At 48.5% G+C, this 25,335-nt stretch overlaps 1 protein-coding gene across 1 annotated transcript; it reads left to right on the top strand.

Moving 5' to 3' along the window:
• Positions 1-4,754: 4,754 nt before the first annotated feature.
• On the top strand, positions 4,755-24,478 carry C6H1orf174 (chromosome 6 C1orf174 homolog). The gene is made up of 5 exons (XM_066607297.1): positions 4,755-4,879; positions 15,389-15,511; positions 16,892-17,242; positions 17,531-17,662; positions 20,492-24,478. The coding sequence occupies exons 1-4, from the start codon at positions 4,865-4,867 to the stop codon at positions 17,660-17,662; spliced, it is 621 nt and encodes a 206-aa protein (XP_066463394.1). The 5' UTR covers positions 4,755-4,864; the 3' UTR covers positions 20,492-24,478.
• The last annotated feature ends 857 nt before the right edge of the window (positions 24,479-25,335 follow it).

The following is a 25,335-nucleotide window of genomic DNA, read 5'->3' as shown; positions in this document are numbered from 1 at the left end:
CGTCGAGATTCGTAATTTGGGGCGGGAGTTTCCCCATATAAAGGAAGACATCAGGGACTTTATGGATTTAAAGAAGCGGGTCGGGATATGTACCGACACATGCTGCATTATGTATAGGCACTTTGGTAATACTATCAGTTTGATAAGGTTAATGCGCCCCGCCACTGAAAGCGGCAAGGAGCCCCATATTTTAAACTTGGACCTGAACAGATCTATGAGGGGGTATACATTTAGCTCTAGAGACCTTCCCACATCATTGGTTATCTGTAACCCCAGGTATTTAAACTGATTGGAGATCTGGAGGCCGCAGAGTGAGTCGATATCTGCCAAACGGCTTCCCCCGGAAACAGGCATCAGGGCTGATTTAGTCCAGTTGATTTGAAGGCCCGAAAAGTCACCAAATATATAAATTAGATTTATTACGTGGGGGAGGGTTGACTCAGGGTCCGCCAAGAAAAGCAGGAGATCATCGGCGTATAAAGCCACCCGGTCTACCCTGTCTCCTACTGTGACACCCCTGTATAGCTGGGTTTCTTATTGCAACATAGCTAGCGGTTCAATAGCCAGAGCAAATAGTATGGGGGATAGGGGACACCCTTGTCTAGTTCCTCTATGTAATTGGAAATAGGGAGAGCAGGACCCATTAATGGAAATAGCTGCTAGGGGGGATTTGTACAGAAGAGTGATCCAACAATTGAAGGTCTCACCGAAACCGAATCTCTGTAAAACCTGAAAAAGAAAGGGCCATTCAATTGAATCGAATGCCTTTGCTGCATCTAAGGAGGCCAAGGCCCAGTCCTCTCCTCCGCCCCCCCCCCCACCTGCGTCACCACTTGGGCCCTCCGTAGGTTGTCTCTGGTGGACTTCCCGGGCATAAACCCCGTTTGATCCGGGTGGATTAAGTCCAGTATTATGGTATTGAGATGATTAGCCAGCATTTTAGTCAGCAGTTTGTAATCAGTATTAAGTAGGGAAATCAGCCTCTTGTGATGTTTTTGAGGTGCAGGTGGCATGTTTAGGCTGGAGATTGAATGTAGGGGGTAAAGGAGAGATTGGGGTTGAATATTACCCCAAGACAGCGGACGAGTTATGGAGGTGCCCCATACTGAGATGGAGACGTCAGGATAAGGTCGGTTAGTGGAGGGCGGAAAAACCAGTAGGTCAGTTTTTGAGAGGTTCAGTTTTATGAAGAGAGAGATCATAGTGTTAGAGACAGCGGACAGACAGTTGGTGGCATTCTGGAGGAAAGGTGCAGAGATGTTACGGGAGGAGGTATATTGCTGGGTGTCATCAGCATAGAGATGGTACTGAAAGCCAAAACTCCTGATGGTTTGTCCAATAAGGGCTGTGTAGATGAAGAAGAGGAGGGGGCTGAGGACCGAGCCCTGGGGGACCCCAACAGCAAGGAGAAGAGGAAGGGGGGTAGAGCCAGCAAAGGAGACATTGAAAGAGCGGTCAGATAGGTAGGAGGAGAACCAGGAGAGAGCAGTGTCCTTTAGACCCATGGAGCAAAGCATCCTGAGGAGGAGTTTGTGGTCAACAGTGTTAAATGCTGTAGTGAAAAGAGGCCTATTTGTGGCTTATAAGAGAGAGCCCAGCAACTATAGGAGAAGCAGCAAAACTGTTTTGGGGTGTGACACCCAGTTGTGGGCTATGGGTGGCAGCTGCGTTCTTTCAAGACCTCCAGTTGAATATTTAACAGCGTCCATTATATTACGTCCATAGAGAGAACCACAACATGGATATTGCTGTTTAGCTTCATTAAGTCCGCATAATCAGTTGCTAAGTCTGTTCTTAACATCACACTCATATTGACTTTACATAGTAAAGACCACCAAAATCTATAATCTAGCATAAATTATTTTAATGATGTGAGATTGTGATTGAGAAATGTATCTGAGCTGAATGCAGCTGAGATCTAGTTGGGATGACTATGTATAGAAAAAATATAAAATACGCATAATAATACAGTATCTAGAAGCTCCCACAATATTCTACATAAACATGCCTGCGAAGATGATTTTCTACATAGCTGAAGGCTGTGTGCAGTGATCTCCTAATGCAGGACTGTGACATAGAAGGGCAAGTACTTTCAGAGCTGCTTGTGAGAATAACACAATGGAGCTCATTGATTTCACTGTGTACTTTGCATTGCTCAATGTACCCTTCAACCGAGCTGAGTATATACCATATATTGCACTGAGAAGCAGCCTCTCTGAATTCTGCTTGTGCAGGAGGTAGCCGATAGTAGCACATCCTCACCATAACAGCTCACTGAATAAATACGCTGCCAAAAACAAGCTCATAACTAAAGTACAGTACCATAACCAGGCTCATATGAGTCTATGATTACTTTGTATTACGCATGCGCTGTACGCCCCTTTGATACACAGTAACTCGCAGGCAATCAATTACATTGCCTTACACAGTTTCGCTCCCAATAGCATGTTGGAATTGCGTAATACTCGAGCGCTAAAAAAACGCGTGTTTTATTTTGCTGAGCATATACATGTGTCAGAACCCATTGCTCTCTATGGCACGTATATTTCTGCATCCTTGCTTTTTATTTTACAATAATGAATCCTTTTCAGAAGATACACCCCCCCCCCACCGACCCCCCCCCCCCCACACACACACACATACACACGCTCATCTCCAAAGGGCAATTGTGTGGCCTCCCTTGGATAAATGGAGCCGTATGGATACACTTGGCATATACATCGAGAACTTTACACTATGTGAGGATCATTAAAAGTAATGTTAACAGGGCTTAAAAAGCAATAAACAGCAAAGGAGCAATAAGGAGGCACTGAATTCCATGTTCATTTGCCATTTATTGCCCCTGTAGTGTCCTTTTCTTCAGTACTCCCCACTCATTAACCCTTTAATGCCCTTCTTTTCAATGCCTCCTTGGGCTTATTTCCTTTTTTTCTTTCTTTTTTTTATTTATTTTTTACACAGACCGAGAATCGGTAATACAATTGTTAGCACTAGAAGCCAGCCGGACATCTCCCTCTTCACACAGGACGATGTACTGCTGATCAGCGCAAGCATTTAATGCTTTCATAAGTAGGCTGATCAGCCGACAAATAAGGATGCTGTCTAGTAACATACTTTCTGCTAACGTCTGAAACACTTCAGTATTTCCCTCCATTCATCCTGCAAATACCCGGCTAGTTGTCTCAAAGAAGATAGATGCTGTTCATATTTCCTGAGCCTACATTCCAGTCCATTCAAAAAATGTCCAGTATGGTTCGTGTTGGGACTCTGTGCAGCCAGTCCAATTGTGGAGCATCCATGCCCTCAAAACGTTAAACAGAATTGTATTTGTGACAAGGCGCGCTGTCTTGTTGGAAGTATGGCTGACCATTCCCAGAGTATTACCACATTGTCAGCAGCACATTATTGTCTAGAATGTCAAGGTAGACCTCTGTGTTCATGGTTCTTGTCACTACAACCAACAGACTGAGACTATGCCACGTAAAACATCCACAAACCATAACGGAACCTTCCATTCAGTGGCCATAATTTTCAGGTTTTCACCGATTCAATCGGTAAAAACTGACAGACTGTGGGGGTCTGACTATTGGCACTCCCACCAGTTCCAAAGATAGGTGACCCGCGTGTCCCCTATTTCACAATGTCGGGTTGCTCCTCCCTAATAAAGCAGTGAATGGGCTGCTGGTAGCGCATGCACAGCCGCGGCTCCATTCATTTAATGGGGGGAGACAGCTGAGCGCTATGCTCTCCTATTTTGGTCAGGCTTATTGAAAGGAAGGAAGTGGCATTGCATATGTGTGGCACCGGCTCCATTCATTTCAATAGGGTAGACAGAGATAGCCGAGAACACAGCGCCTGGCTATTTCCATCAATACCATTGAAGTGAATGGAGCACACTGCAGCTCCATTTATTTCAATGAGGCTGACCAAAATAGCCGAACATAGCGCATGCATGACTACTGGCCCGTTCGCTGCTACATTGCGAAAATAGGGAGAAGCAACCTGGTATTATGAAGTAGTAGGGAAACGGGGCAACCACTCTCAGGATTGGTGGGATTTGATTGGACCCCCACCGATCTATCAGTGTTTACCCATCCAGTGTTTAATTATTGGCAAAACACACTCAGACAAAAGGTGTTCCCAGGCGTCCTCCACACCCAGGTACATTCATCTGATTTGTAGATTAGTGTGATTCGTCATTCCATTGCTTAATTGTCTAACACAGCTTGCACCATTGTAGACGGGCCAATGCATTCAAAAGAACTTGCCAGACCTTTGCAGGATGAATGGAGGGAAATAGAAGCTAAAGTGTATCAGATCTTAGCAGAAAATATACCACGGAAAGTCTCCAATGTCATTAGGGTCAAAGGAGCCCCACTAATAACACATGTATACAAATATTACTTTTGATTCTTGCACACGTGTCCAGTTACTTTAGGTCTGATAGTGTGGGTCCAACTCTTGATGTCATCTGAAACTTTTGTACTAACGTATATTGTTGGTAAAATCTACAATAAATAACCACACACAAAAAGAGCAAAAAATAATAATAATTCAATGCTGTAATCGTGGTTTCATGCGTTATTTATTTTGCTAACGTAGCAGGAACTCGGCGCTGAAAGGGTTAAGGTGCTCTTGCCAGCTTCACGCATGGCTTCCACCGGCTTCACGTCACGCTGCGTGCATTGGCCGCCGCTGTTGTTTTGCCCTCAGTTTCCTGGCCACGTTACTATGTGTTTCCTCGATGACGTCAGACGCTGGCCGGGTCTCCGTGGAGTTGCTGGGCGGGGCTGCCGCGGAGCCTGGAAAGTTTGTCCAAGTAGTAGGAGAGTTTTGGCGGCGGCAGCAGTAGCCGGTTTTCTCCATGAAGAAGAGGAAGGTGAGCGGGAGGCCGGCCCGGAGGGGGCGCTAGAGGGCACTGAGAGTGGGGAGACGGGCGGAGCGGGCCCCGGGCTTGTGGGGCAATGCGGGCGGATTAGCTGAATATGGGCAGTGAGGTTTGGGGATTAGAGGACGTGGTGTGGATGGGGCATAGAGCGGGGAGGACTATGGTGGGAGCTGCATCCACTGGCCTCAGGCTTGGCTGTGAGAGTTATATGTGAGGGTCTAGAATGGATGGCCCGGTGGGGGCAGCACAGGGAAGGGCCATAGTCCAGGGAATGGACACAGTCCAGGGAATGGACACTGTGGGTCATGATAGTCGGGGGACGGATAATGATGTCTGATTAGGCTGGGTATCAGTAGGCGGTGTCAGAGGAGTATGGTGGCTGTAGATGGGTTGCCTAATGGGATAGTTGGCTGGCGGATGACGATGTCCAATTGGGCTGGGCACCAGTAGCAGGTATCAGAGGAGTATGGTGGCCGTAGATGGGTTGCCTAATGGGATAGTTGGCTGGCGGATGACGATGTCCAATTGGGCTGGGCACCAGTAGCAGGTATCAGAGGAGTATGGTGGCGGTAGATGGGTTACCTAATGGGATAGTTGGCTGGTGGATGATGATGTCCGATGGGTCCGGGTATCAGTAGGAGGTGTTAGAGGAGTATGGTGGCAGTAGATGGGTTGCCTAATGGGATAGTTGGCTGGCGGATGATGATGTCCGATTGGGCTGGGTACCAATAGGAAGTGTCAAAAGAGTATGGTGGCAGTAGATGGGTTGCCCAATGGGATAGTTGGCTGGCAGATGAAGTCCGATTGGGCTGGGTACCAATAGGAAATGGCAGAGGAGTATGGTGCTAGTAGATGGGTTGCCTAATGGGATAGTTGGCTGGTGGAGGATGTCCGATTGGGCTGGGTACCAGTAGGAGGTGGCAGTAGGATTGTCTAATGGGAATAGTTGGGTGGTGGATGACTGGAGTCGGTAGGTGACTTGTCAGGTAGTTGTTGGGTGGGGGATGATATTGGATAAAGAAGCTTTTTGATGGAATGATTATAATTATCATTCAAAGGAATTGTTTAAACAAGCGAAAGTAAACGATAATTGTTGAGTCTAAATGCGAGCCAACGATGGACAATCACTTTTCGTTCGTTCATTTTCTGCAGGCATAAAAACCATCATTGGCTCGTTCAGGTTCTACAGCCCTCATTCAGTCCTTCTCACTTGCTAATACAGCAAATTTGAAAGACTAAACGATTCTCATTTCAGCGAGCCGACGATATATCTGCCTGTCTAAACGGGCTGCACAAACGAATGAGCCGCGGTGACGTCACTCACTCGTTCAAGCGAGAATCGGCTCCTCTAAAAGGTTCCTTAGTTGGTGCAGTATCAGCAGATGATAGACCAGCATTGGGTAAGGCTGACACCAAGTGGCTTATAAAACAAATCCTCCTTTCTAAGTACTAATAGAAATTCAGGATAGTGATAGCAGTGGAAAAACAGCATCACTAACGCATTTCACATCTGTTCAGCCTTCACACGTGATCTGATAGTTTGGTGACTGGTGAGGACGTTATCAGTGTTCAGCATTTTTATAAATGATCTACAAGAGGGAATTGAGGGTAAACTGATTAAATTTGCCAACTACATAAAGCTAGGAGGGATAGCTAACACTAGAGTAGAGAGAGAGAGAGGATTCAAAAAGATCTAGGAAAGCTTGCACTGTGGGCAGCGACTAACAGAATGGTATTTAACAATGAGAAATGCAAAGTCCTACATCTGGGCAAGAAAAATGAAGAAAGCAGATATAAAATGGGAGGAGCAGCAGCACATATGAAAAAGGCTTAGGTATACTAATAGATCACAAACTGAACTTGAGTCAACAATGTGATGCAGTAGCAAGAAAGGCAAACACAATTCTGGAATGTATTATTTGAGCAACTATCAGCACGTGTAAAAGTGCTCTATGGGTACGATCAGACATAGCAGAAAACTCAGTTGCATTTCCATATTAAAAAAACATCAAAAATTTGCACCATTGGTTCAGATTTTAATCAGGAATCGGCTGCATGACTGCTACTGACTTTAGCAGCTACAGCACTCCCCTTCACCTAAGAATACATCACGCCTCATCACCCGGCAGCTACTAGTGAGTGCCAAGCGGCAGCTCAGCTGTTGCCAGTTTTCCAAATCACCTGACCAGCCTAAAACTACCTTTACGGCCCTTTTTATCCAAGCATATGCATATTAGCACGCGCCTTAGTGAATGAGGCTTTTTTGAGAGTGTATCAGCACACTGTACTGTATTTTTTTCTGCCCACAAGGCATATCATTTGCGTGCGGCAAAAGTCTAATTCATGTAATGAGTTCCAAATGTCTTCTTTTTGCAGCGGAATTATGCAGCGTTATACGCATCTCCTTGCATATTGCGCACGCATTTGCTAACCCCCCATTGGCTTCAATGGGGACCTTTGGTGTGCAAATGCACAGAAAAGTAGAGTAAGCTGCATTTTTTTTTTGCACCACTGAAATGTGCATTCAAAATACAGAAATGGGAAAAACCCATTGTAATGTGACGGCGGCCTTAGTGATTGGCTTGTTTGGTGTTACTTAGGTGTCACATGACGATGGAGTTAGTGAGTCGTCAGACAGTAGTTTGTAGCTGATGTGACAGGTAATGGATGAGTTTGCTGGGCGTCAGAAGATGTTAGTGGGGTGTTCGATGGTGATGGAGTCAATAGAGGCATTTTTTAATGACTATTGGAGGATTAGACAATAATGGATGTACTAGATGAATTGTCTCGTGGTGATGGTTGTCGGATGACGGTGGTACTGGGTGTGATGGTTGGGTATCTGATAATTATGGATGGCACATGGCCTTGAAGTTGAATAGTAAGATTTCTCTGAAAGCCAAAAATTAGCCAGTGGGTTATTAAATGAGGATAGACCTGGTGGATGATTCAGTGGCCTGCTAGATAGCAGTGGGTGTAGAAGATGCATTGGTCAGGTGCCATAAGAATATTGGCATTGGGCTGTCATGTGAAGTTGGTGGAATGTCTAAGGACATTTGGATTGGTTGGAAGGTGAAAAATAGAAGGGGCAATGGAGGAGATTTGGGGGTAGTTGGATGACTATGGAGGAGTGGAGTAGTTAATGGCTTTTTTTGTGATGGTGGAGATCAGCTGATGGGTTGTGGGATGGAAGAAGTTGATGACTTCATTGGGTAAGGACAGTAGTGTTTGCTTATTACCATTTACATTCTGTACAAGATCTTTGCCAGCAAGAACATGAGATCGGACGCTGGACAGCAGTGTGGTACTGAAAACCTTAACAGTGACTTGGGTCAACGAAAACACGTTTGTAATGTTTGTATTAGCACGTTTCATTCAGAACTATGCGGTAATACAGGCTAAAATGATCGCATTTGTGCAGGTCTCGTTCGCTGTCCTGTGAGTATTGGGACTAGAATCCTCGCAAGATATGAGAACTGGGAAGTAGATGTACTGCGCGCATGTGAGTATGCTGTCATGCGCAGTACAATTTCGCTGCCATACGCGGCAGTATCCTGGGTCACCGCCGGCTCCAGAGCTGTAAAATGCTGCATGATCCCCGCGTTTTACACTTACAGCCGGGTGAGCCCGGTATTAGACGTAATTGGTTTGTTGTTGCATTGTAATGCACAGAGCTATTACTGTATGGTTTATATGTCCCTTTTTTGGAGTTCTTTTACAAGTAGCGGCACCCTTCTTCGTGGGATTTGTGAATTCATCTCTGCTTTTTCACTTCTAATTAGTAATGAGATTTGTTAAATAAAAGTTTGGCTGCTATAAAGAACCCTTTACTGTAGCCGAGGATGTATGTTTTGCAGCCATAACACGTAGGTCCTCGGAGGGCAACCTCTACAGCCGGCAGTATGAAAGCATGCATTGTAGGATCCTCTGATTTACCCGAGGATTCCTCAAGAGCCATAGAGGGAAGCGTGTCCTGTTCCGTGTAGTACTGCTCAGAGGTCAGCAAAATACAAACCTCATCCCGGGTTATACAGATGAACGCAAGACAATGCTCTAATTCTGGAGATTTCCCTCTTGTAATGACTTGCAGTGCTCACTAACACCCGGAGTATTAGACTAAGGATTTCTACAAATACAGTGTTCGGCTGAGCCCTACAAGAAGAAATAGGCTTTTAAATAGAGAATGGATCAATGGATTTTTCTTGTCTTTGACAACTGCACCCCCACCCCGCCCGGTTTCTGGTCTTTGACAACTGCACCCCCACCCCGGTTTCTGGTCTTGGACAACCCCCACCCCGGTTTCTGGTCTTTGACGCGCCCCTCCCCTTCCCTGTTTCTCGTTTTTGATGGATTTTTCTTGTCTTTGACCACCCCCCACCCCGGTTTCTGGTCTTTGACGACCACCCCCCCACCCCGGTTTCTGGTCTTTGACGACCACCCCCCCACCCCGGTTTCTGGTCTTTGACGACCCCCCCCCCCCCCCACCCCGGTTTCTGGTCTTTGACGACCCCCCCCCCCCCCCACCCGGTTTCTGGTCTTTGACGACCACCCCCCCCCCCACCCCGGTTTCTGGTCTTTGACGACCACCCCCCCCCCCACCCCGGTTTCTGGTCTTTGACGACCCCCCCCACCCCCCCACCCCGGTTTCTGGTCTTTGACGACAACCCCCCACCCCGGTTTCTGGTCTTTGACGACAACCCCCACCCCGACCCCGGTTTCTGGTCTTTGACGACAACCCCCACCCCGACCCCGGTTTCTGGTCTTTGACGACAGCCCCCACCCCACCCCGGTTTCTGGTCTTTGACGACCCCCCCACCCCGGTTTCTGGTCTTTGACGACAACCCCCCACCCCGGTTTCTGGTCTTTGACGACAACCCCCACCCCCACCCCGGTTTCTGGTCTTTGACGACAACCCCCACCCCACCCCGGTTTCTGGTCTTTGACGACCACCCCCCCCCCCACCCCGGTTTCTGGTCTTTGACGACCGCCCCCCCCCCCCACCCCGGTTTCTGGTCTTTGACGACAACCCCCCACCCCGGTTTCTGGTCTTTGACGACAACCCCCACCCCGACCCCGGTTTCTGGTCTTTGACGACAACCCCCACCCCACCCCGGTTTCTGGTCTTTGACGACAACCCCCACCCCACCCCGGTTTCTGGTCTTTGACGACCCCCCCCCCCCCCCCACCCCGGTTTCTGGTCTTTGACGACCCCCCCCACCCCCACCCCGGTTTCTGGTCTTTGACGACAACCCCCACCCCACCCCGGTTTCTGGTCTTTGACGACCACCCCCCCCCCCCACCCCGGTTTCTGGTCTTTGACGACCCCCCCACCCCGGTTTCTGGTCTTTGACGACAACCCCCCACCCCGGTTTCTGGTCTTTGACGACAACCCCCACCCCGACCCCGGTTTCTGGTCTTTGACGACAACCCCCACCCCCACCCCGGTTTCTGGTCTTTGACGACAACCCCCACCCCACCCCGGTTTCTGGTCTTTGACGACCACCCCCCCCCCCACCCCGGTTTCTGGTCTTTGACGACCCCCCCCCACCCCGGTTTCTGGTCTTTGACGACAACCCCCCACCCCGGTTTCTGGTCTTTGACGACAACCCCCACCCCGACCCCGGTTTCTGGTCTTTGACGACAACCCCCACCCCACCCCGGTTTCTGGTCTTTGACGACCCCCCCACCCCGGTTTCTGGTCTTTGACGACAACCCCCCACCCCGGTTTCTGGTCTTTGACGACAACCCCCACCCCGACCCCGGTTTCTGGTCTTTGACGACAACCCCCACCCCACCCCGGTTTCTGGTCTTTGACGACAACCCCCACCCCACCCCGGTTTCTGGTCTTTGACGACAACCCCCCCACCCCCCACCCCGGTTTCTGGTCTTTGACGACAACCCCCACCCCACCCCGGTTTCTGGTCTTTGACGACAACCCCCACCCCACCCCGGTTTCTGATCTTTGACGACAACCCCCACCCCGGTTTCTGGTCTTTGACGACAACCCCACCCCCACCCCGGTTTCTGGTCTTTGACGACAACCCCACCCCCACCCCGGTTTCTGGTCTTTGACGACAACCCCCCACCCCGGTTTCTGGTCTTTGGCGACAACACCCCCCCCCCCCCCCCTGTTTCTGGTCTTTGACGACAACACCCCCCTCCCCCCCCCCCGGTTTCTGGTCTTTGACGACAACACCCCCCACTCCGGTTTCTGGTCTTTGACGACAACACCCCACCCCGGTTTCTGGTCTTTGACGACAACCCCCCACCCCACCCCGATTTCTGGTCTTTGACGACAACCCCCCACCCCGGATTCTGCTCTTTGACAACCCCCCCACCCCACCCGGTTTCTGGTCTTTGACGACAACCCCCCACCGCGGTTTCTGGTCTTTGACGACAACCCCCCCCCCCCCCCCCCACCGCAGTTTCTGGTCTTTGACGGCAACCCCCCCACCGCGGTTTCTGGTCTTTGACGACAAACCCCCCCCACCGCGGTTTCTGGTCTTTGACGACAACCCCCCACCCCGGATTCTGCTCTTTGACGACAACCCCCCCACCCCACCCTGTTTCTGGTCTTTGACGACAACCCCCCACCGCGGTTTCTGGTCTTTGACGACAACCCCCCCCCCACCGCGGTTTCTGCTCTTTGACGACAACCCTCCCACCCCACCCGGTTTCTGGTCTTTGACGACAACCCCCCACCGCGGTTTCTGGTCTTTGACGACAACCCCCCCCCACCCACCCCACCGCGGTTTCTGGTCTTTGACGACAACCCCACCCACCCACCCCACCGCGGTTTCTGGTCTTTGACGACAAACCCCCCCCCCCCCCCCCACCGCGGTTTCTGGTCTTTGACGACAACCCCCCCCCCCCCACCGCGGTTTCTGGTCTTTGACGGCAAACCCCCCCCCCCCACCGCGGTTTCTGGTCTTTGACGGCAAACCCCCCCCCCCACCGCGGTTTCTGGTCTTTGACGACAACACCCCCCACCCCCACCCCGGTTTCTGGTCTTTGACGACAACCACCCCCCCCCACCGCGGTTTCTGGTCTTTGACGACAACACACCCCCCACCCCGGTTTCTGGTCTTTGACGACAACCCCCACCCCGGTTTCTGGTCTTTGACGACAACCCCCCCACCCCCACCCCACCCCTGTTTCTGGTCTTTGGCGACAACCCCCCCACCCCGGTTTCTGGTCTTTGACGACAACCCCCCCACCCCAACCCTGGCTTCTGGTCTTTGAAGCGCCCCACTCCCCCCAGCCCGGTTGCTCGTCTTTGACGTGCACCCCCCCCCCCCCCACGACCACCTTCTCGTCGTTGATAGGCCCCCCGATTTCTCCTTTTTGACAAGCACCCACCCCTCACCCCGATTTCTCATCTTTGGCCCCGCCTTCCCTTTGGTGCGATGCCTTTGGCCCCGCCTTCCCTTTGGTGCGTCGCCTTTGGCCCCGCCTTCCCTTTGGTGCGTCGCCCTTGCCCCCCCCCTCCCTTCCCTTTGGTGCGTCGCCCTTGCCCCCCTCCCTTCCCTTTGGTGCGTCGCCCTTGCCCCCCCTCTCCCTTCCCTTTGGTGCGTCGCCCTTGCCCCCCCCCCCCTCCCTTCCCTTTGGTGCGTCGCCCTTGCCCCCCCCCCTCCCTTCCCTTTGGTGCGTCGCCCTTGCCCCCCCCCCTCCCTTCCCTTTGGTGCGTCGCCCTTGCCCCCCCCCCCTCCCTTCCCTTTGGTGCGTCGCCCTTGCCCCCCCCCCTCCCTTCCCTTTGGTGCGTCGCCCTTGCCCTCCCCCCCCCTTCCCTTTGGTGCGTCGCTCTTGCCCTCCCCCCCCCTTCCCTTTGGTGCGTCGCTCTTGCCCTCCCCCCCCCCTTCCCTTTGGTGCGTCGCCCTTGCCCTCCCCCCCCCCCCTTCCCTTTGGTGCGTCGCCCTTGCCCTCCCCCCCCCCCCCTTCCCTTTGGTGCGTCGCCCTTGCCCTCCCCCCCCCCCCCCTTCCCTTTGGTGCGTCGCCCTTGCCCTCCCCCCCCCCCCCCTTCCCTTTGGTGCGTCGCCCTTGCCCTCCCCCCCCCCCTTCCCTTTGGTGCGTCGCCCTTGCCCTCCCCCCCCCCTTCCCTTTGGTGCGTCGCCCTCCCCCCCCCCCCCTTCCCTTTGGTGCGTCGCCCCTTGCCCTCCCCCCCCCTTCCCTTTGGTGCGTCGCCCTTGCCCTCCCCCCCCCCCCCTTCCCTTTGGTGCGTCGCCCTTGCCCTCCCCCCTTCCCTTTGGTGCTCGCCTTTAGCCCCTCCCCCCTTTTCCCTTTGGTGCGTCGCCTTTTGGCCCCCCTTTTCCCTTTGGTGCGTCGCCTTTGGACCCCCCTTTCCCTTTGGTGCGTCGCCTTTGGGCCCCCCCTTCCCTTTGGTGCGTCGCCTTTGGCCCCCCCCCCCTCTTCCCTTTGGTGCGTCGCCTTTGGCCCTCTTCCCTTTGGTGCGTCGCCTTTGGCCCTCTTCCCTTTGGTGCGTCGCCTTTGGCCCTCTTCCCTTTGGTGCGTCGCCTTTGGTGCGTCGCCTTTGGCCCTCTTCCCTTTGGTGCGTCGCCTTTGGCCGCCCCCCTCCCTTTGGTGCGTCGCCTTTGGCCGCCCCCCTCCCTTTGGTGCGTCGCCTTTGGCCGCCCCCCTCCCTTTGGTGCGTCGCCTTTGGCCGCCCCCCTCCCTTTGGTGCGTCGCCTTTGGCCGCCCCCCTCCCTTTGGTGCGTCGCCTTTGGCCGCCCCCCTCCCTTTGGTGCGTCGCCTTTGGCCGCCCCCCTCCCTTTGGTGCGTCGCCTTTGGCCGCCCCCCTCCCTTTGGTGCGTCGCCTTTGGCCGCCCCCCTCCCTTTGGTGCGTCGTCTTTGGGCCCCCCTCCCTTTGTTGCGTCGCCTTTGGCCCCCCTTCCCTTTGGTGTGTCACCTTTGGCTCCCCCTTTGGTGCGTCGCCTTTGCCTTCCATCCCTCCCCCTCCCCTTTGGTGTGTCGCCTTTGGTTTTTTATTTTATTCTCGTGCATGCCTGGGTGACAGTAGAGAGCAACCAGATGAGAAAGAGGGAGAACCTTTCTGTTTTTTTCTGGCTTACTTGCCTGCTCGCTCTGCTCATCGTCTTCTGCTCACCACTTGCTTTCCTTGGCTTTATACCTATTTAACCCTTTCCAATCCACTGTCGGGGCTATCCCGACATCATCATTTTCCTCTATAGCTCCGATGTCGGGACAGACCCGACATGCTGTTTCTGCACTGCTTCCTCTCCCCGCTCTGCTCCCGGAGGCCACCCAACACACTTATGTGAGTAGGTGAGCTGTAAACAGCACTGAACAGCACTGGATTCTTCATTTACTGAAAGCCAGATGTTCCTTCTCCTCTGCCCTGCTGCAGTGTATTCTCCGACAATACTGGAGGGGAGAAAGAACATGAGTGCAGTCAGTAAATGAAGGGCCCAGCGCTTATCAGTGCTGATAGCGAATGCCCGAATGTGCTTCCCTCCCCCACTCTGCTGCCGGAGGACACCCGACACACTTTTATGTCAGTAAGTGAGCTGGAAACGGGAGCATTCAGTAAATGAAGAATGGAGCGCTGTCCAGCGCTGTTTCTAGCTCACTTACTGACATAAAAGTGTGTCGGGTGTCCTATTCGGGCATTCACTATCAGCACTGATAAGCGCTGGGCCCTTCATTTACTGACTGCACTCATGTTCTTTCTCCCCTCCTGTATTGTCGGAGAATACACAGCAGCAGGGCAGAGGAGAAGGAACATCTGGCTTTCAGTAAATGAAGAATCCAGCGCTGTTTAGTGCTGTTTCCAGCTCACTTACTCACATAATAGTGAGCAAAAGAAATGAGAAAGGGGGAAGGAGAGAACCACCTTTTACTGTGAAACATGTCACAAGTCAAAATAAATAAAAACATTTTAATTTATCTAAAAGTGATAATAAAATCATTAGGTTAATTTATTTGTGTGGTTTTCTATGTTATTGTTCCAAATAATCCACCAACCTCTTTCCTGCACAAAATAAATTGGAGCTGGGGAAAATGCACGTGGCAAAAAAATTGGATTGGAAAGGGTTAACAGTGGTTGGCATATAGATGTTTAGAAGCCAATTAGACCTTTATAGGAGCCAATATGTTTTTAAGTAACCATATAACAAGAATATAAGCAGAAAAACAAAAAAATTGTAGCACCAAGATTCTGGGCCAGAAGCAACTGGAAACAATGGGGGAGGCGAAGATGTGTCTTATCGTGTATGACTGGGTGACCAAAGCCAGTTTTCTGTAGGCTTCTGCAATGGCTGGTTCAGCTTTCTGTTCCCAGTTACAGTAGGAAGTGCAGCTGTGGAGTAAAAACTGCTGCTCTAATATACACAGAATGAGCAGAGCAATCAGGATCTCTAGTAAATGTCTTTTTATACTTTATTTACTTAATCTTACTCTTCACTTGCCCAATAACAGCTCCAGTTCCAGATCACGTCTACAGCCTTACAGTGGAGACAGCAGGATTAATTTTCAGGTTTTGCTTTCCAGTTAACAGATGGAGTGCGATGCTCGGCTCGCCAAAAAACTCAAAATTACCCGACTGCACAGCAATCCTCTGATGATGCAACTGAAATCTGCAACTCTGAAAAGTCTGCTAAGAAAGCTTGCCTGGTAAGAGTACTGGAGTCTCTATGGGTCGTCTTCTCTGTTTCCGGAATTCTACATATTTAGTTGCATGAATCTAGATATGTCTCCATAATGCAAAACCATAGTCTGTTGCATCTCTTTCTGAGAGTGCTGGATTTTCACCCTGTGAGCAGGAATTCTGCCTCGTTCAATTGGACAAACTTCTCAGAACTAGTAAAGCTGAATCTCCCCCCCCCCCCCCCCCCTCGGACTTGAATGGCAGAACGGTATATTGCTTCCCACTTAGCTTTATCAAGGACAGATATAACAGGGTTGCAATCATCTGATCAAAAAGGCTCCTTCTAGCCAAGAAAGGATGGATATGACATCCTGCTTGCGCTTATACGTTTCCTGTGCTTGTAGTGAAGGCTTGTCATCGGAGAAGGTCTGTATTGACATACAGCAGGCTGATGACTGGAAGAACATCACCCAGAATCTGAAATCCGCATCAACTCATTGGCCTAAAGGACCAACTCCAATCTTAAAATGTATATATTTGTATTAGAAATTATTCAAAGGGGTTGACTTATAGTGACAACCCTTATTTCTTTCTACACAAGCCAACCAGGCAGTCGGCTGATTGACCAGGGCTTGATTCCCGGTGTCCTTGTGATCGGCTGTTATGGCCCTGGGTAGCTGGGTCTGGCTGTACATTTTCCCTGTACTAATATATGCCAGCCATTCAAACGGCTGCCTCTGATATCCATATTCTCTAATAAGACGTATAGATAGGGGTTGCCGTTACGTAGGCGGAGCTTCTGGTTCACATGAATGGCCGGCCTTGTAATACCAGGTTGGCTCAAAGACTACTTTAACAGGATCGGCTCTTACAGAATCACCATTCTGGCTCATAGAGGGGGATCCCGAGTGTATGACTGTGCTAGATGACATTAAACAGTAAGTACACTTTCAGATAACTTTTGACATGTCATTGAGACATGTCAAAAGTATTGATCATTGGGGGTCCTGCTGCTGAGACCTCCAGTAATGGCTTGAATGAGGGTCTACAGCGCTCACCCAAGCTCTGTGCCCCATTTGCTATCTTCACTTTTTTTTTTTCCGCCCGCTTCCAGAAGCTGAAAATGGCCCAAATGGAAGTGTATAGAAAATAGTGTAGTGGCCGGTGCTCGTAAATGCAGGCGCAGCTCTTATTGAAATCAATGGGACCCCAGCCTGCAATAACAGGTGCAGCTCCTATTGATTTCAATGAGTGCCAGCCACTACACAGGGATCGGAGCAGTGGCTTCTGCTCCAACCCCAAAGTAGCCCGGCACTGACATCCTGCAATGTCTGAAAAATCCCTTTTAATACAGGCCTTGTCACTAAGGGCTTAATGTATGAATTCATGTATCCAATTTGTTTCAGGCATCAACCCGCAAAACTTCCACTAGGAATCTGTCAAAAAAGATGATATGCGACCAGAACAGTGGACTACCAATTGATGGCACCAAAAGAGGTTCTATGACTGGTACTCGAGAAAAGGCTCCAAGTAGGAGGTGCCCAAAGGTGACGGTCAGCACTCGTCACATGTCCAAAGCCAGTGACTACGCTTCATATCATGGGTTAACAGATGACAGCAGCGATGGAATGGTATTGTCAAGTGTGGCCCATGCAGATGACAGAGGCATTTGCAGAGACGACAGTCCTTTCTTTGATGAAGACAGCAACCAGCCAATGCCACTTGGGAGATTCTTTGAAAATGCAGATCTCATGCAGGTGAGAGCGCGGGAGCGGACCACGAACGGGGGGCCAAATTAATCCATAGGGATGGCAAATTGGAAATTCATTTATTAGTGGTGCATATAGTAAGAAAAAGGGTGCATTCGCACAATGCAGTGGTATTGCAATTTTTGCTTTTTTTCACAAAATTGTGGGGAAATGCTGCAGCTATGTTGAAGTTTTGTGAAAACTATGTAAAAATGCTTTACGAGCACACTGACTGCAGCCCTACAGTATGATTATGAGTGATGCATCTGGTTATAATTTGATTTCTTTGGCATTTAGGACTTTCCACCGGTTGCTACATCCTGCGCTTCTATGAGCAGGCGAGAGCTAAGAAACCTCCACTACAGAGCTAAAGAGGAGGATGAAGAGGAGGAGGAAGATCAAGGCCTGAATAATGAAGAAACTATTTAAGTAAGTGACCAATCTAATTATGGTGTCACCAAACCGGGAGAATATATTCCTGTATTATGAAAGGAGCAGACGATTGTGCTCGGAGCTTCCTTCGGGGTTGTAGCGCCATTCTTGTAGTCAAAGTAATAGAATCCGTGGTGAATTATCAACAGACTCCATCATAAATCAATAGAGCCATACAACGGATCAGTTACCGTGTCCTGGCTTCCACGAGGCAAATGTGAACTGAGCCTTAGCAAAACATTTAAAAGGATATACAATATGATATGTTTACTTGATTCTGCGGGTCGGTAAGATCATAGCAATATCTAAAATATACCATAATGTTGCCATATTCTAAACCATAGTGTTTTTTTTTTTGTTTTTTTAGTCTGTGGGGCTGTGTGAGGGCTTCTGTTAACAGTAGGTTTTAACCCCTTCCTGCTCCAGGACGTACCGTTACGTCCTGGGAGCCTGGTACTTCCCGCAACAGGACGTACCGGTACGTCCTGGGGATAGCGCGGGATCACATAAGATCCCGTGCTATCCCACAGCGGGAGCCGGCTGTCACTCACAGCCGGCGTCCCGCTGCAACAGCGGGGGGGCATCAGAGATGCGCCGCCCCGCTGTTAACCCCTTCCCTGCCGCGATCTAAGTAGATCGCGGCAGGGAAAGAGTTCACAGAGGGATCGCGATCCCTCTGTGTCTCCGGCCGGCTTTCGCGATGTCATCGCGAGAGCCCGGCCTGTCGCCATGGCAACAGGACGCCAGACACTGGCGTCCTGTATTGCCTGTGCCTATAATCGCTGTAAAGGCGATAAGGCATGGGAGAGCAGTAGCTCTGCCATGCCTTATCACAGCGATCATAGGCATACTGCTGCAAGTCCCTCAGAGGGACTCAAATAGTGTAAAAAAAAGAAAAGAAAAATGTAAAGAAAAGAAAAATGTAAAAAAAAAAATGTAAAAAAACCCCTTTTTTTTGCTTTTTCTAATATTAGCATAAAAAAAGGGGAAAAAAATGAAAACCCCACATTTGGTATTGACGCGTCCGTAATGACGTGTACAAAAAGTTGAACACACTTTTCATTTTGTACGACAATAAGCGTAAGAAAAAAAGCTAAAAAACAGGCAAAATGCTAATTTTTAGCATTTTGCCTCCCCAAAAGTGCAATAAAAGTGATCAAAAAAGCCGTACATTCACCAAAATGGTACCAATAAAAACTACAGCTGGTCTCGCAAAAAATAAGCCCTCATAGAGCTCCGTACATAAAAAAAAAAAAAAAAAAAGTTACAGGACTTTGAATGCAGCTATAGAGAAAAAAAAAAGATTTCCAAAAAAAAGGGAGTTTTATTGCAAAAAAGTGTAAAAACCTAAAAAAAAATAACAATTTTGGTATCGTTGTAACCGTACCGACCCGCAGAAAAAATTTTGTGTGTCATTTATGCTGCATGATTAACGCTGTAAAAAAAGAAAAAGAAATCTATGGCAGAATTGATGCGTTTTATCTCCATGTTATCATAAAAAAAAATGTAAAAATTTTTACGATATTGTCTACGTACCCAAAAGTGGCACCGATAAAAACTACAGCTCGCCACGCAAAAAACAAGCCCTTATACGGCCGCGTCCACGGAAAAATAAAAAAGTTATGGCTTTTGAAAAATGGAGATGGAAAAATACGAAAAAATCACTTGGTCCTCAACGCCAAAATAGGCCATGTCATTAAGGGGTTAATGGTAGCATTTTGGGGCACATACCACTTTTCATCACTTTTTTTTTTTACTTCAATTTTTAGTCCCACTAGGGGATTTGAACTTGTGATCATTTGTTCGATGCACTTCAATACGTCTCTATTGCAGTGTATTGTACCTGTCATTGTTGCGTATTAAGGTCTGCCATAGACATTGACCGTTGCCTCTAAGTAGATAAAGAATTAGTTCTGATCGAGCCAATTGTAGCCAGGTGTCAGCTGTTTTACACAGCCAGCAACCCGCCCCAAAGTCCTCCTGGCAACCAATACTATAGCATGTTGGTAAAATGGAGGTAAGCGGATCCTATTTTATTTTCCATGTTGATTACATTGGATTTGGAAAACTTTCCTTTTTTTTTTTCCATTAAGCCCATTGAAATCAATAGGGAAAAAAAACGGATCAGTTTATTTGCATTTTACCTCAGTTTCTCTGTTCTAAAAAAAGCAACGATCCAGAAAACCCTAAGGCTGGGTTCTCATAGGGCGGATTCTCTGCAGAAATCCCGTGGTTTGGCCGCAGCGAAAAACCGCAAGATTTCCGCCGGGAGAACCGCCGCTGCAAAACCCGCGGCGGCTTTGAAGCGGCCCGGCCGCTCGCTCTTCCGCTGCAGCCGGCGCTCCCATAGAGGAGAACGCAGCCGCAGCGGGAGAAAAAAAAAAGAGCATGCTGCGGCTGAGAAATCTCATCCTCATGGCTGGCTAATCCCGGGATTAGCGGCCGCATGCGGATTTGCCGCGGTGAAATTCCGCACAAAATTTCCGCGGTAAGTCCGCCCCGTGTGAACCCAGCCTAACAGAGCCCTAAAGCAAATGTAAATGGGGGCGTAAAGCCCTAAGCTGATAGAGATGATGTGTCCTTGCATGTGAGCTGAATCTTGTCCTAATACGTTATGTATCTTTGTGAATTAAACAGATGTAGATGAGCGGAGTTTGTCAGCTGTAGACTTAGTACATCTTATTGCAATATGGTGTGTTCTATAGGCCTGTAGATACATCTGTCCATCAGTTTTCTTATGATCCTCAGTGAAGTATCTACAAAACGATCATTCCGCTCTGCTGTGTGAATAAGCGTTAATGTATATTTCTTCTTCTGTCTTTTCAGGTGCCTTTTACGCAGTCAGGAATTTGGAATGGACCCACTGCCTACTTATGGCAAACACACAAACTGTGTTCAAGCCAAAGTACTTTTATGTGTATATAAACAGCAAAGATCCGCTCACTTTTAATTGTTTTTAGGATGTGAGTAGAGAAAGAGAAAAGGACGAATGTTAAACCGTCCGTAACTTTTGGGTTTTTGATGCCATTGGAATAAAGTGTCTTCAGGGACTTATCATGTAAAATCTCGTAACTTACAGTGGTGGCATCCCCGCTGCTGAGTACCAATATTAAGCTTCGACTCAATACAGCGATGTGTAATTTATATTAAGCTTTTATATATATTATGTTCCTTCCTCTTCAGATATGGAATGTAGAAAGGCTTATGGAGCAGATAAATTACCCAGAGGAGAATGAGAACAACTTGAAGAGGTCACAGGGGTTTTTTTTTGTTCCGGTGCTGGAGTATTATGGGAGTCAAAGGAATTTAGGTGTAATATTAGAGGGGTGATGTTTGTTAGAAATGGTCAGATGTAGCAGGGCTGAGATTGTCATCTGTGATTTTTCAATAGGACTGCATTGGTTTTTCACTGTATATAACTGCTCAGTCCTTAAAATGACACAATTAGCTCTGCTACATCTTTGTGCTTGAAATGTAAGTGTTGAATAGCATTTCCTCTTTAGCTTAGTCAAGTCACAATTGACACTTTTAAATAAAATAATTGCAGATTTAGCAGAGTTGAGTTTGTTGGGTGGAACGATGTGCCATGCAAGGATGCTGTGCCTTTCTAGAAGACTGCAAGTTAACCTACTGCAGGGAGTCAAAGGGAAGATCTCACAAGGATTATACTAACCAAACCGCCAATACCGCTGTATTATGTGTGGGTAGGACATGCCGACTATATGTTTCCGTTGTGCAGAAATCACGATCAAAATTTAACAGCGTATGATGATCAGCAAAATATCACTTTGGAGGCTCTCCTTTCTAAAAACACACCCGACGGCTATACTAATGAGCCAGAGCGGAGTCCACTGTACCTGTCCCCGTGAGATACATTTGGCATATTCATAGCCTATTCTCTAACCACTCCGCTTCTCCTTGACTGATGGTCCTCAGCAGGTCCTGTTACAAATTCAGTGCCTGTGAGTTGTGGTGCGGTAGTAGGCAGCGATCCTGGCGCACTTGTTTGGTCCATTGCATATGCGCGGTTGGAGGAGGACACCTGAGCAGCGCCAAGTGTCATAAGCGAGACCACGCTACGTCACTTGACGCTACTGAAATGTTCCGCTCCACTGGCCCATGTGCGATGGACAGAGAAAGTTCACCAGGACCCTCAGACCTCCTGCGCCACAAATCACAGACACGGGACTTGCTGTGATATCTGTTGTAAGCAGGGCTGGAAAAAGTCATTAGGGAACAGCCCAGGGGTGTATTTTAGAAGATGGAGAGCCTCTAAAGTGATGTCATCTTGCTGATTAGCATACCCATCGGGAAAAGTTGTGATTGTGATTTCTGCACAACAGAAAGGTACTGCAATATGAAAAACACATTGTCCGTATGACCTACCTACACAAAGTGCAGCGCTATTGGTCGTTTGGGTGGTAAAATCCGGATGACCCAGTCCCTTTAACTCTACCCGCAGAACAAGCGAATACTAAACTCATCTCTGCTATATCTGTATGTATTTCCTTATTTTGAAGCAACATACCGTAGTATTGACTTCCACTTGTGGTAATGGTAGTGTTTGTATCTAAAGGTAACTTTGTTTAGTTAGAGCTTCCGGAACAGTTGTCTTTTCTATTCATAAACCTGACAAAGAAAAGCTTTAATTTTTTTGGGGTGCTGACAGGAGAAAACTGCTTACTGCCGGCTCCGATGTTTGTCCGCTTCATAACACTCTTGACTTCTGCTGACTAGCAGGTGATGATGATAGTCGGTCAGGAGTGAAGTTCTCAAAACTTCTCACCCACTTCCTGGTCTTGTTCAAAGAGAGAAAAGTAAAGACTGTTGACTAAAGTGCCCCTTTAATCAGTGACCAAGGTCAGGATCCAGCTGTAGGTAGACTGAGCTCCGTAACTACAAGGTTGCATTTGCATGAGCGGGTAAAGCATGCGAGTTGTGTGCGTTGGGAGATGCACGAAAAATAGAACACATTACGGTTTACATGAGCGATGCAAAAAATTGCAGCATTTCTTATTTTTGGGTGATATCACACATTATTTTGAATGGATCTGCAAGTCAATGCAATTTTCTTTTTTTTACTATTGAAGCAATGTGATTTTTCACACACATGAAATCCAGGATGCCGTGATACAATGCAGCATTTTTCAAGCAAAACGCATCACAATTGTAGGGGAATCGCAGGCTCACAAGGGCGATATCACACAGAGTCTCTTGGGGCAATATCGTGCTCGCCCGTGTAAATGCAGCCTATGGTTTGCAGTCATGACCACTTCATTTAGCAGTTCTGACAACCAGTCTCCTTTTTGATGAAAGTGTCACTTCTTAATAAAGTCACTAATTAGTAACCTGTTCTTTCTCCTTCCTTTTTTGTTTCTACCTCTAGTACAGTGGTTTCCATCCTGAGCCTCTTGAGCTGTTCAGAAACTATGATTCTTAGTATGCTATTATACCTGCAGGTTGTGATGGCATGCTGGGAGTTGTAGTTTCTCAAAAGCCTGAGAGTTACATGTTGGCGATCACTGCTCTAATACAATCCTTGTAGCAGGTTGTGATAGCATGCTGGGAGTTGTAGCGCAATAGCTGGAGATACTTGCTCTAATCTCAATATGATTCTTGCAGCTCTGCCAATCCTTTTGTAATGAATTGCTACAGTTAGGGGGCAGCATTGCCACTCGGACCTTATGTTGGGATCATCCCATCTTGCTCGGCCCCCATAGCCTTAGCACTGTATTGGTCATGTCTGTAGACATCTGTTGTCCTGCAGTAGTAATTCTGCCTTCATGGCTGCAAGTGAAGCCTCGGGCTATGTTCACATCAGCATTGGCGGTCCTGTTCAGAGCTGCCATTGCGATTTTCCATTAAAATCTTGGATAGAAATTGAACAGACTCCGTTATAGTCACTGGGTTCTGTTCAGGATCAGTTCGGCCCAGGGATTCACTTTTCCTTCTTCCAGAACAGAGCAGGAAAATGGAACCCATAATAGTAATGTGAACATGGCCTAAGGTAATGCCTAATAAGGTGCCTTATTAATTGCTTCATGAATAGAATGTAAGGTGAAGCTCGTTTATAGGGCTATTTTTTAAAAGCGCCCGTTGTGGGATGCAGGTTCACCTGGACCAAAGGAGCAAAAAAAATGTTGGTGCCTATGTGTCATCATAGTTTCCATAGTGAAGTCCTTGTGTTGAGGAATCCATACCAAATATTGTCATAAAGGGCAGCTATCTCCAAATGCCCTCTTAGGGCATATGAACATTGTAGGGTGGAGGCCTGCTTAGGACCCCTCCTTTTGAGCCAGAGCGAATAGCCAGTAAGTAGCAGCAGCTCTGTTGGACTCGATCTGCCCATGTCTTGGGTCAATTGCGGTATAGAGTTCACAAGCTGCAAGATGCCATAGTTACTGATCACCAAGTCCTGATAGGAGGAGCTGCAAACCACCTTTTTACCCTGTGGCTCTCCAAATGCAAGGAAGAACCCTGCTCCCATAGAGCCACACAATATTTAAGACTACTTATCTCTGCTGGAAGGACTTACAGAGATGGGCTGCTACCAATGTTCATCACCATATGTGGTTTGCTATTATTGTTGGCACTGTGAGGGTACATGTACCATGTAGAGCAGCTTACAGTATCATGCTAAGTATCCTGCTGTGATTATAACTGTTTCTGATATTGCAATCAAACACGTCTTTGTATCTTTTTACATTTTGATTTCTACAAATGGAAATTTCAACCGTCCATATTAATTTGTAATGTACAATATATATTGTGTTAACTGTTAATGGCATTAAAAATAAAACCACATAAATTGGCTCTTATTCTTGATTATTGGGAATGTCGGCTGTTGCATGTTTTGGCCCTTTTACACAGGACGATGTCTGCTCTCCCACGTGTAAACGCATGCGGCGACTGAATGAGAATTGTTCAGTCGTTCAGTTTCTGCATGTAGTCAGTGTAAACAGAAGTCGTATGAAGAAGATTTAGTGGCAGGATAGTTTTAGGGCAAAGTAAAATCCTTCCAATTCTTTATTCCTCCATGTTTTAACCCTTTCCAATCCACTGACGTCTAAAGACATTCTGATTGAAGGCTGTACAGCTCCAATATCGAAAGACATCCGGCAGGGTATTCTTACTGTAGATTACTGGCCGCTCTGTTGTCGGGGGGGGGGGGGGGGGGCTCTCCAGCATGTCATTTACTGCAGTACTGGCTCTAGCCAGCAGATGGCCCAATTGTATAATGGCAGAAAGAGAAAGCCCCCTCGGAAACCCTGAATACAAAATTGGATTGCAAAGGGTTAAAAGCACCATTATGGCCTGAAAAGGCCTTGATCAAGCTCAAGCAGTAAATCTATTTTCTATTTGTAAACTGCAGTCGGTCAGTTCTGAGCGTCTGTCTGCTTACAATGAATGGAGGCGGGGGAAATAACTCTCCCTGGCCCGCACCGCCTCCATGCCGGCAGCGCTGTGAGTGATGCCAGCGATACTCGCTCCTATGTAACGGCACAGGAGCGAGCATCACTGGGACGAGCTGCCAGGCATAGTTTGCCCCACATGTAAAAGGATTATTAGTTTGTGAATTTACGAGTATGGGCTATGCAAAAGAGAGACACTGGGCTGCTGCACCAATTAGCATGAAAGAACATCCTGAAAGTGGTGGTTGGTGCACGCAC

The sequence above is a fragment of the Eleutherodactylus coqui genome, chromosome 6 (genome assembly GCF_035609145.1).
Source record: "Eleutherodactylus coqui strain aEleCoq1 chromosome 6, aEleCoq1.hap1, whole genome shotgun sequence".
In the NCBI taxonomy this organism is placed as follows: domain Eukaryota; kingdom Metazoa; phylum Chordata; class Amphibia; order Anura; family Eleutherodactylidae; genus Eleutherodactylus; species Eleutherodactylus coqui.
This window is presented reverse-complemented; position numbering and strand designations above follow the sequence as displayed.

Bases quoted from the DNA above. Each gene is read 5' to 3' on its own strand.
- C6H1orf174 (XM_066607297.1), top strand. The intron at 15,512-16,891 runs GTAAGAGTACTG...AATTTGTTTCAG, and splicing joins CTGCTAAGAAAGCTTGCCTG to GCATCAACCCGCAAAACTTC. The intron at 17,243-17,530 runs GTGAGAGCGCGG...TTTGGCATTTAG, and splicing joins AAAATGCAGATCTCATGCAG to GACTTTCCACCGGTTGCTAC.